Here is an 11,800-nt window from a genome sequence, read left to right as displayed (position 1 = left end):
ATCTCTTCCAGTGTTGAATATATGACCCTTTATATTTTAGCCTATATCAGGTTATTAATAAATATTTAAGGAATGATGAATGACTGGATGGCATTGCCCTGTTCACAAATGTTCAGTGACGCTATGCTGCTAAACAAGAGTCCAACTCTTTAGCCTAGCTTTCAAGGTCCTACATGATCTCTCGCCCATCTTACCATTCTAGCCTTAGAATGTTCTTATTCTATAGACAAATCATCCCCCACAGATTCTGGTGTTTTTCCAGCTTTGTCTTTGCTTACACTCTAGCATGAAATGGAGTCCCTCCTTCTTCTCACCTTTCTTCCATCCCTGATTCTCCATGGTCTAAATAATGTTCCACCTACTTTATGAAGCTTTTCCCACCCACTTCCAAGCTGGCAGCCCTCTTCCTCCTCTGGACTCCTGTCCCTCTATTATATTATTTATCACGTTTCCTTATATTACAGATATTAGTGTCCATGTTTCGTTGCTTCTATTGGCCTATGAGCTCAATGAGAGCAGGATTATTGTGAAATACTATCTTTCCCTAGACCTCAGGTTTTGTTGATCTGGCCCAACATCCTGTGGATTCCAATATATCCTTGGAGATGGTCTAAGGGATCCTAGTTTGCCTCCAGAACTTTTACCACTTATTAACATTTTCAGATGCAGAACTTCAATTTGAGATACCACATCTTTTGAACCTTCTTAAACTTGGTGAACAGCCACTCTTTGATTATCTTGTTCCCTTTCCTCTGATGGCGGCACTACAATGAGATCCCCTGTTCTAATGTGCTCCCTTCCTCTTCTCTTTGACTCCATAATACACCAGTCAACAGGAAGGTTTTCTATGGAATATATAATTTCACAAATATCAAACCAACTACCCATTTCTAGCCTGAATACTACTTAAGACATTTGGTCTAACTTTTAGTAAAGTTCCCAAAACATAACTTGGGTTTCATGGAAGTGTCCATTTTCTTCATGGTCTCAGAAGAGAAGGATGCTTTTTAGCTCCAAACATGCTCCACTCTTCTGATTTGAGGATTGATTCACTTTAGCTCTCTGGAACAAATTCAATTGTTCCTTCCTATAAACACAAATTTACTTTTATACAATCAAAACTTGTCCTGGTTTTATGGAAAATTGGAGGGAGGAGAGGTAGGTTCTGCCTTTTTTTTTTTTAATTTCACTAAGAAAATCTAGAATATTGCATTCTATAAAGCTATCAGTACAAATTCTAGCAATCCCTGGAAAAGTTTTATATACAGTCTCAAAGACAGATATGAGAGTCAGAGACATTAGGTAAATGCCAAAGTTGGTTAGCAAACATTACCAAGCTTCTACTATGTTCCAGACATGGTTCTTAGCACATGAGATCCGGTAAAAGGCCAAAAAAAATTTGTTTTTATTTTAAACAGGTCCCTATTCTCAAGGAGCTTAAAGTCTAATTGGGGAGATAAAAAGATATATATTCTTCCAAAGGAACAGCTTAGAAGGGTTCATCCCTCAAAAGCTAACTACATAGTGAACAATTTGGACACAGCAATCCACAAAACAGTCAATAATACAACACAATTGTTAGTCCTATTTAATTCCTTTCTACTTCTACAGTTTCTCCATGACTGTGGCAGAAAAGGAGAAAAGATGTTAAGAATTACATTATTTAATCATCTACAAACATTAATTTAACTATGGGTTATCTAAATGTGGGCTCTTTACCAAATGGATGAATTACTGATCCAAACTATTAGTCACATCTATGTTGATATTCCTCCTATAAATGTTTGGAAGAAAAATAAGTTATAGCTAATGAAAAGCTGGGTCACAGATTCTCCTCAGTAAACTTATAAAAGAGTTGTGAAAGATAGCATGTCCCCAACGTGCACCCAAGACCACAATAAACATCACTTCACAGAACACTTCATCATGTCACTATGCTATCCTCATCTTAAGCATAAGCAAAAAAGCCACCTTGAGGACAACTGCAGCTTACATGCCAACATTTGTTGCAGAGGGTGAAGAAATAGAGGAATTCTACAATGACTTAACAATATCCTCCAAATTAAGATAATCTATACCTTGATATTTAAAACTTGGTGATTTTCAATGCAAAGGGAAGAACAGCAAAAACCATATGGTTTGGAAAATATGGTTAAAGCTTAAGAAAGAGACAAAGATTTGTTGATTACTCATAAGACTTACGTATGTGTATCATGGATATTTACTTTGAGAATATAATCTGGAAACAAAGGACACGATGAGATAAGGCAACATTGCCAAGTAAAATTAAATTATTGATAACTTAATGGACAGGAAACAACCAATTACTGATGTGGAAGTTATTTACAAATTAGCTATGCACTCAGATTGCTATTGAATAGTTAGGGTAAAGGACAGGGTAAATACCAAATTAGAAAAAAAAAAAAAGATAAAAACAAGACAATACAGCATGTGATTGTAGCAATTCTAATTTGTATAAGCTGTTGACTCAAAAAAAAAATAGAAAATAGACCAAAGTAAAAATATTCAGTGTTGTGCCTATTACCATTTTTTAGAGAAATTTCATTTGATGAAAAATTGCTACAATGAAGTTGCCAAAAGAGCCGAGAAACTATCTCAGCTAACAAATACTAGATCTCCTTGCCAAGCAAAGGGCAGCCAAGGGCAACAAATACTTAAAGAATAAGTTCACTTGCAAAACATTATACATGATGTTAGACTATATTCAGTATCACCTCACAAAAAAAAAAAAAAGCAAAAAGCAGGAAAGAAAATGCTGGTTCAGAAAGCTGTGTAGTACTCAATTAAGCCATATAATCCCAAGCACATTTATATATGGAATAGGAAGAAGGAGAACAAATAGATGTGAAATGGAATATATCTGTTTTTTTTTTTTTTTTTTTTTTTTTTTTTTAATAGCCTTTAATTTACAGGATATATACATGGGTAACTTTACAGCATTAACAATTGCCAAACCTCTTGTTCCAATTTTTCACCTCTTACCCCCCCCCACCCCCTCCCCTAAATGGCAGGATGACCAGTAGATGTTAAATATATTAAAATATAACTTAGATACACAATAAGTATACATGACCAAAACATTATTTTGCTGTACAAAAAGAATCAGACTCTGAATTATTGTACAATTAGCTTGTGAAGGAAATCAAAAATGCAGGTGTGCATAAATATAGGGATTGGGAATTCAATGTAAATGGTTTTTAGTCATCTCCCAGAGTTCTTTTTCTGGGTATAGCTAGTTCAGTTCATTACTGCTCCATTAGAAATGATTTGGTTGATCTCGTTGCTGAGGATGGCCTGATCCATCAGAACTGGTCATCATCTAGTATTGTTGTTGAAGTATATAATGATCTCCTGGTCCTGCTCATTTCACTCAGCATCAGTTCGTGTAAGTCTCTCCAGGCCTTTCTGAAATCATCCTGTTGGTCATTTCTTACAGAACAGTAATATTCCATAATTTTCATATACCACAATTTATTCAGCCATTCTCCAACTGATGGACATCCATTCAGTTTCCAGTTTCTAGCCACTACAAAAAGGGCTGCCACAAACATTCGTGCACATACAGGTCCCTTTCCCTTCTTTATAATCTCTTTGGGATATAATCCCAGTAGTAACACTGCTGGATCAAAGGGTATGCACAGTTTGATAACTTTTTGAGCATAGTTCCAAACTACTCTCCAAAATGGTTGGATTCGTTCACAACTCCACCAACAATGAATCAATGTCCCAGTTTTCCCACATCCCCTCCAACAATCATCATTATTTTTTCCTGTCATCTTAGCCAATCTGACAGGTGTGTAGTGGTATCTTAGAGTTGTCTTAATTTGCATTTCTCTGATTAATAATGACTTGGAGCATCTTTTCATATGACTAGAAATAGTTTCAATTTCTTCATCTGAGAATTGTCTGTTCATATCCTTTGACCATTTTTCAATTGGAGAATGGCTTGATTTTTTATAAATTAGAGTTAATTCTCTATATATTTTGGAAATGAGGCCTTTATCAGAACCTTTGACTGTAAAAATATTTTCCCAGTTTATTGCTTCCCTTCTAATCTTGTCTGCATTAGTTTTGTTTGTACAAAAACTTTTCAGTTTGGTATAATCGAAATTTTCTATTTTGTGATCAGTAATGATCTCTAGTTCTGCTTTGGTCATAAAGACCTTCCCCTTCCACAGGTCTGAGAGGTAAACTATCCTATGTTCCTCTAATTTATTAATAATTTCATTCTTTATGCCTAGGTCATGAACCCATTTTGACCTTATCTTGGTGTACGGCGTTAAGTATGGATCAATGCCTAGTTTCTGCCATATTAGTTTCCAATTTTCCCAGCAATTTTTATCAAACAGTAAGTTCTTATCCCAAAAGCTGGGATGAATATATCTGTTTTTGATAGCAATGGAATCACCACTTTTGGGCTCCTCTGCTTCATTACTCAATGTATTATTTGAGGAAGTAGAAATGGTATGGAAAAGATGCACTCAGAAAGAAGAGCTAGATCTGACCAAATCCAGGAGGAAAATTGTGCTAGACAAAATAGATTTTTATAGCCAATCAGAGACAGATATTGCCAAAAGAAGGAAAGATACTTTGTTTTAATCAAAAAAATAGTAACCCAAAAGGGCGATTAAGAAGATACTGGCACCTATCAACCAGTACAATAATTGTTTCATCTTTATAAAATCAATATGATAATCATCTTTGAAGTTATTCTTTATGAAAGTGTAAGAAGGGAGCAGAAAGATTTATGCACATGATTTTCTATAATAGACCACATCTTCACAGTCACACAACTGATTAAGAGGTCAAGAATGCAAAATCTTACTGGGTTTGTTATTTGTTGATTCCAAAACAGCATTTGACTAGGTAGGATGAAATGTTGCCTTAAAGATTCCCCTTGGGTGTTAAGACCATGTCAAAGTCCATGACAAACATGTACAAAGATAGCTTTGTTTAATGATCTTCCGAAAATTAACATAAAGCAAGGCACAAAACAGAAGGACATTTGTTCTCTGGAGTCACGGAGGATGTTCCATGAAAAGTTCAAATAGAATAGAGGTTCTCTACATGGGCTAAGAGACTATGGATGTTTCTGTTTGCAGATGATATAATGATTGCATTGAGTCCCATAATACTACAGGGTCTAACAGTGAGGTTCATGGTTACTTAAAAGACCACAATGGAAAAACCCAGTGGATTGCCAGATTGTGGCATGCAGTTGGGTGAGCAGACCAAAGAGTTAACCCATTAGTGAATAATCAATAAACATTTATTAAGCATCAACCCTGGGCAAAGCACTGTGATAAGCAGTAGAAATACAAATAAGAAAAAAAAAAAAAAAAAGTTGCTGCCCTCAAGGAGTTTACAATCTACTGGGGAAAGACAATACACAAAAGATTTAAAAGTAGGAGGTGGATCTAATGTGGGGTATGATAGAGAAGTCAGAGAAGTCCCAAAGTAGTGCAAATATCAAAAGAAGTCTGAACTGAGCTCCATCTTTCAATGGAGATTTTTAGAGTATAGTTTCACCTTCCAATCAAAGGGACATAGAGTAATGAAAATATGGAGTATGAAGGCTGATCTTTTAGGATGATGAGGTTTTCCCAATAATGAAAAAGAGTCAGTTCATATGGAAGATGATGGCTCCATAAAGAAAAGGAGGACCAGATTGGTCATATTTGGCAAGTTGTTTTGGGCTTTTCCTGAATACAAGTTGTCACAAAAGCCCATTTTTTTCAACATTAATACTGGTAACAGATTATAGAGTGGCCAGAGCATTAGAGTCAAAGATCTTAATTCAAATTTGGCTTGAGACACTAACAAGCCAAGTCATTGGCCAACTATGGCAAGTCATTTAACCTCTTTCAATCTCAGTTAATTCATCTGAAAACTGTGGAAAATAACAGAATCTAACTCAAGGATTATTAGGAGGATCAAAGGAGATATTATTTGTATAGCACTTAGCTTAGTGCCTAGAACATAGTAGGTATTTATTAAATGCTTTTCTTCTTCCTCTCGCCATACAACTGTGAATTATGGAACAAAACACTCAGAAGAATAAAAAGTGCAAACCATCTGAAACACCAATGGAGAGGCATATAAAGTAATTTTACCACCAACAATTATTCGTTTGGAAGTAACATATATGGTATCATCAAAGAGGTATATGATCTGAAAACAAGCTAGGATAGTCACTGTAGTGAAGAGTAATAGTAGAACCTAAACACTTCATTGCTCTCTATTAAAAGAACCAAAAGTAATGCTCTATTTTGCTTAATTGATCCTCTGAAAATTTGCATAGAATAAGGCACAAAACAGGAAGACATTTGTTCCTTAAGGTCATAGAGGATGTTCTGTGAAAAATCTAAATAGAACAGGGATTCCTACATGGGTTAAGAGTCCATACCATTCATATGCATGCCTAATTTTCTACCCAGTCAACAAGTAGAGAAGAAAATATAGACACAGTATAACAAATCGCCTCAAAATTAAATTACCTCTTACTCTTTTGTCCCTTCCACAGTGCTTAGAACTGTACTCTGATAATTATCAGTAAATATTTGTGAGTTGAACACAAAAATGCCTCTGCACATTCAGGCACATGTGAACGTGCTTGCAAACGCACTACCCCTTGGGAAATGGGCCCGGAAACCCCTTTGATTTGGGAATAGGAAACAGAATCCTGGAGTTATAACTCCTTCCATGTCAAGCCTAGCTGCCTGTAAATTTCCCCAGACCTTGTACAGAGTCTACAAGAGAGACTTAGAGAATGCAGAAATCATCACTAAATTTTGACTGAGAAAGGTTGACGGGATATTACAATAGTAAAGGGGTCAGACTTGTTCTTCTTGGCCCCAGAGGATAGAAATGAGCAAAAGGTGGAAGCGGCAAAGAGAACAATGTAAGCTTGTTGTCAGGAAAAACCTCCTAACAATTAGATCTATTCAAAAGTGGAGTGGGCTGTCTCAAGACCGGGTGGGTTCCCTTTCAGTGGGGGTCTTCAAGCAGAGAATGGATGCCTACTTATTCTTACAATAAGGTTTCCTTCTAGATGGCCAATGAAGTCCCTTCCAATTCTCCAATGCTGGGGTTCCATAATTGCTTGGAAGTCAGACCAGCCCCGTGTGCATCCTCCTTTCCCTTACTGGTGTATTTCTCACGTAAGCTCAGGGATTCTTAATTTGGGGCAGCATTTCACTATATTATTGTTAACTGTGGCAAGTTACCAACTCCATCCCCATTAGAATGTCAGTCATTGGGAGGGCGTTTCCCATCTCTCTCCATCTTTTTAACCCTCTTCCCACAAATGCAGGTGGAAGGGAAAGGAGTCCTGGAAGGAATGGGGGGAGAGATAAAGTCTAGGATCAGGAAGGATCCTGAGATCTGTGATGGGACAAAGGGTAGCCATGGGTTCTGGAAGCAGAGTTCTTGCCAGGCATCTCTCAGTCTCCTAAAGGAAAAAGTGCCCAGCGTGACCTCCGTCTGCCCCCTACTGGTCACTAACATATCCAAGACTTGAGAAAGGAGAATGAGTGGGAAGAGGAGGCTTTGTCCTAGCGAACAGCTTGCCCATCCCAGGGCATACTGACCCCTGGTGGCCTCAGCACATGTAGATATGGATCAGAAAATATGCTGAATTATATAGCAGAACTAGCACTAAATCAAAATATCCCTCCCATTTCCTCAGACCTCTGGAACTAGTGGTAACAGCAGGGAAACTGTTGTGCTCTGGGTCCAAGGGAGTAGGGGTGAGGGTGAAGCAGGTCTAAGGAGGGTTTTGGAGACCTTCTCTCTCAGAAGAGAGAGTGACCCAGATGAGTTTCAGCCAAAAGAGCATCTTAGGTGCTCGTCCAGGAGAGATTCTGTTTAGGTGAGTTTGGCCCAAGAAGGTTTGATTTAGGGAAGACTTCCTATTAATGTGGGGCATATTTTCCTAGAATGCTAAGGGCCCTCATTACGCCAATTTATCTTGAATGGGAAAAGGGCTTAGAAGAATATCTTGTACTCAATAACCTGTGGGATATAGTGGGATACCTGTTTCTGGGAATTGGGAAGATTTATGCCCAGAAAATGTCACTGAATACCACTAGTATCAGGCCACGGAAGTAGCCTCCTAGGAGAAGTTTATAGCTCTCCCCTGATGCAAAAATCACTCTATCCCCTTATCAGAAAGACTAGACAAGCACAGAAAGGGAAGAGAGTTGAAGAGAGAAAGGGATAATAGAAGGCAAGAATTAAATGGAATCTCCATAGGCCATCTGCAATTCTTTACTACTCCTCTCATGAAACTCAGGAGATTTATTTGAATATTTGAATAAGAGAAGCTCTTTTCCTTTGGCATTCTAGTTGACCTAACAGAGAAGTCAGAGATACCAGGGCAGCCTACACCCTGTGACTAAGCTAAGATGGGAAGGGAGGAAGGCATAGAAGGAGTGTCATAAGGAGGCTCAAGTCCATCCGAAGTTGGTGCAAGCAAAACAGATCAGACTGGTGTGAATGCCTGCATTGCAGTGAGGTCCAAACTTAGAATTTGATTTCAAGACAGAGAAATTGAATTCCCCAGTTGTTTTATCCCCAGGACATCAGGTCTCTGGATTGTGAAAATTATCCCCTTCACATGGAGAACTAGAAAGGAGAACTGATCAGATTTAGAGTGGCCTCTTTCTCTGTGAGCAGATCCCGGACTAAGCCCCTCTAATCCTTCTATCTCCTTTCAACAGAACTTTAAGATTCCTACTGCCTTGTCTATGAGATAGAATAGAGTGGACTGCAGAATCAGATTGGGTCAGTCATTTCTCTTCCTTGTGACTGAGCTATGTATACCTTTTCTCCAGCTCAGGGGCTCCCCCTAGATAACATTAATGTCTGGAAAAGTCAGTGCCTGGGCAGATGTATACATGAGCATGTCAGGCCAGGAAAATTAATACCAAGAAAAGTGAGTATTGGGACAGATTAATGCAGGGATAGGTCAATTCCAGCCTGATGTAATTATTGGCCCGGTGACATCCGGGTGTTGCAGCCAAAAACCATTTATTTTTCAGAGGCGTTGAAGATTTTTCAAAGAAATAACTAGAAACCTGGACCTGACAGACTCACACCTATTTTCTCTAGGGATCCTAAACGTGAAGTGGAACAGGGAAAGAACTGTTGTATAGTGAGGGGAAAAGATGCACATAACATTTATGAAGCTGACAAGCTGAAAAGCCTGAAAGAGGCTATTCATTGTTTTCGAATTGTCCCAAAAGCCCCAGGTCTTGTTTTGTGTGTGTAAAGCCGGCACCTGGTCTCTATCCACCATCTTTTATAATCCCTCCTTCCACGACTCCCCTCAGTCCAGCCATCCACCCTTCCCTGAGGCCTCGAAGGGGGAATATGGCCTTAGGACAAGATCCTTGAGAAGCGCTGGCTGGGTTGGGGCTGGGCTGTCAGCGCCAGACAGTAGAGAAATTTAGCTTCAGCGTAGTTTCTTAGGGGTATTGGTACAGAAAAAGCTTCTCCTGTTTGATTGGGGAAGTGTTTTAAAATAGGTCAATCCCCGAAATATCACTTTTAGCACCATAGTCTCACCACCTCACCTTCCCGGCACCGCATCCCGCATCCCCCCGCAGAACACTTCCCTCCCATCCCTTCCTTTATTAGGGTAATATATAAAAGCGTAAACTGCTATAGTTTCAGCGACACTAGATTTCGGCTCCGACTCTCCATGCCTCCGCTCCCACTCGGGGTGGACTCGGACTCTCCTGAGGAGTCGAGGAAGATAGAGACGGAGCATGAAGTCCTCCAATCCTAAGAATCCCAGACTGACGCGACGTGAAGAACGAGGAAATTCTGCGTTCCGCCCTCCCCGCCCACACACCAGCTATTTCATTGGTCGGAGAGGAGACACGGTAGGGGGAAGGCGTGGGGTCTCTTTCTCCAGCCCAGGAATCCCGAGGCTTGAGGCCCGGGCCTCCCCACAGTCCCCTACGCCCATTTCTTCCCCTGGTAGCTCCCGGAGGCCGAAGCCAAGGAGCGCAAGGAGAACAATTTCTCCCAACAGGCAGCCAGGTGTTCCACGGCTCCCAAAAGCCGCCGTCTCTGGGCCCGACCCCGCCTCTGCCCCGGGACAAGGGCAGGCTCCAGGTTCAGCTCTGGCTCCATCTCCGGACCTCGCTTCCGCTCCCGCCAGTCCTGGCTCAGCCGCTTCTGGCTTGGCTGACAGTGGGGACAGGGACAAGGAGAGGGTCAGCGGGCGTCCGGGTGTCTCCCTTCTCCCAACCCCTCTCCCCGTGCTACACGCAGCCCACATCGCGCTGGGAGGGCTCCCCGCCCAGACGTCCCCGGAGGGACAGGAAAGCCCCTCACAAGTTAACCGCCGCCTCCGCTGTGAGGACGAGTCCCTCCGGGAATGGGGGTGGGGGCGGGGACGGACCTGATGCAGAGTCCCGCAGTACTCTCGGGTCACTGCTTCAGTGTGCGTGGCCACCGCCCACACAGCCTTCTCCAGGGCTCCGCGGCGGCCTCCGGCCCCGGTCCCCGCCACAGACTCGCGCAGAGCCTGCCCCATGGACGAGATAGACTGCAAGATGCGGTGCTCCTGGGGGGGAGGGAGAGAGAAGGTGACCAGAAAGGGACTGAAGCTGCCGTCGGTCCGGCTCCGCCCCCGTCATCTCTGCCCCGCCCCTCTCCCGTATTCCGGCCCCAGTCCTGGGAGAGTCCCAGACTCCTTTTCCCAACTCTCCGGACCGGGTGGAGCAAGAACGCTTCTCTGAGAAGTTACCTTTTCTGCCCGACAGGAGGCGCCCCCTGCTCGCCCTCGTCCCAGGCGCCTGAGACCCCTGGTGCTTGCCAAGTTTTTCTGGATAAAACCAAAGAAGAAACTGGCCCTGGCCCAACAGACAAGAATAAGCAGCTCCTGCACTCTCACCCACTCCCAGGCCCAGCCCCCGGCCACAGGTTCGGTCCCACAACCCGTGGCCCTTCCCCAGACAAAGCAGTCCCCGCGGGGTCTTCCTCACCACGGCTTGCAGCTCCTCGAAGATGACGGCGCGGTAATGCCGAAGCACATCGGGCACGTTGCAGTCCTTGCGTCTGCCGCCGCGCCCTAGAGCCGAGTCCAGGATAGCCAGGAGCAGCATGCAGAAAGCAGGCTTGGCAAGCACCTGGGGGAAAGCGGGGTCTCGCGTCATAGAGGTCGTGACCCGGCCCCCAGCACCAGCCACCTGGAAGAAGCCGCCCCTTCTCTGACCTCACCCTTTCCCACCACCACACTCCAACTCTCCAGAGGTTCCTTACATCCATGCGACGGCCAATCATTCCACTAAGGCATACTTCCCCAGTCATAGCATCCTCTCATCCAGGCCCTGTGCTTCCCTGTCCCATCCCTCTCCCTCTCCCCACATCCTGCAGCTCTGTGAGAATTTGAAATCACTTGTTTGTGCACTTGTCTCCTTGCCACCTGGTAAATGTAAGGGTGACTAGCACCACCAAGGATGTGCGTCTGATAGATACATCCATATATGACTTTTCTTCAGCTGCCATTGCCCTTCCTCCCCAAATGATTATTCTGCTCTCAAATGTGGGATTCATCTGAGTCCTCTGTTAAGATACAGTTCTGCTGCCTCTCCATTATCCACTTATTGGAGACTTATGGATTAATGTAAAATATAGGCCTTCCTAGACCAGAGAATAAAAAGTGGAAATGTGCTGGGAAATTCATAAGGGACACTCCTGAGACAGACTAGAGTCTGAATACAGACTCCTCCAAACCCTGTGGAATATTCATGCTACACTGATTGCC

The 11,800-nt window shown here is 42.3% G+C and overlaps 1 protein-coding gene across 1 annotated transcript; it reads right to left on the bottom strand.

The window, feature by feature from the left end:
- Nucleotides 1–4,343: 4,343 nt before the first annotated feature.
- C2H20orf204 (chromosome 2 C20orf204 homolog) lies at nt 4,344–11,359 on the bottom strand. Its single transcript, XM_023494393.2, is given in 5 exon segments — nt 4,344–10,215; nt 10,433–10,597; nt 10,781–10,858; nt 11,019–11,184; nt 11,186–11,359. Coding segments are annotated over 5 exon segments (798 nt in total). The 5' UTR covers nt 11,344–11,359; the 3' UTR covers nt 4,344–9,984.
- Between the last annotated feature and the right edge of the window lie 441 nt (nt 11,360–11,800).

The sequence above is a fragment of the Sarcophilus harrisii genome, chromosome 2 (assembly GCF_902635505.1).
Source record: "Sarcophilus harrisii chromosome 2, mSarHar1.11, whole genome shotgun sequence".
NCBI classification, from domain to species: domain Eukaryota; kingdom Metazoa; phylum Chordata; class Mammalia; order Dasyuromorphia; family Dasyuridae; genus Sarcophilus; species Sarcophilus harrisii.
This window is presented reverse-complemented; position numbering and strand designations above follow the sequence as displayed.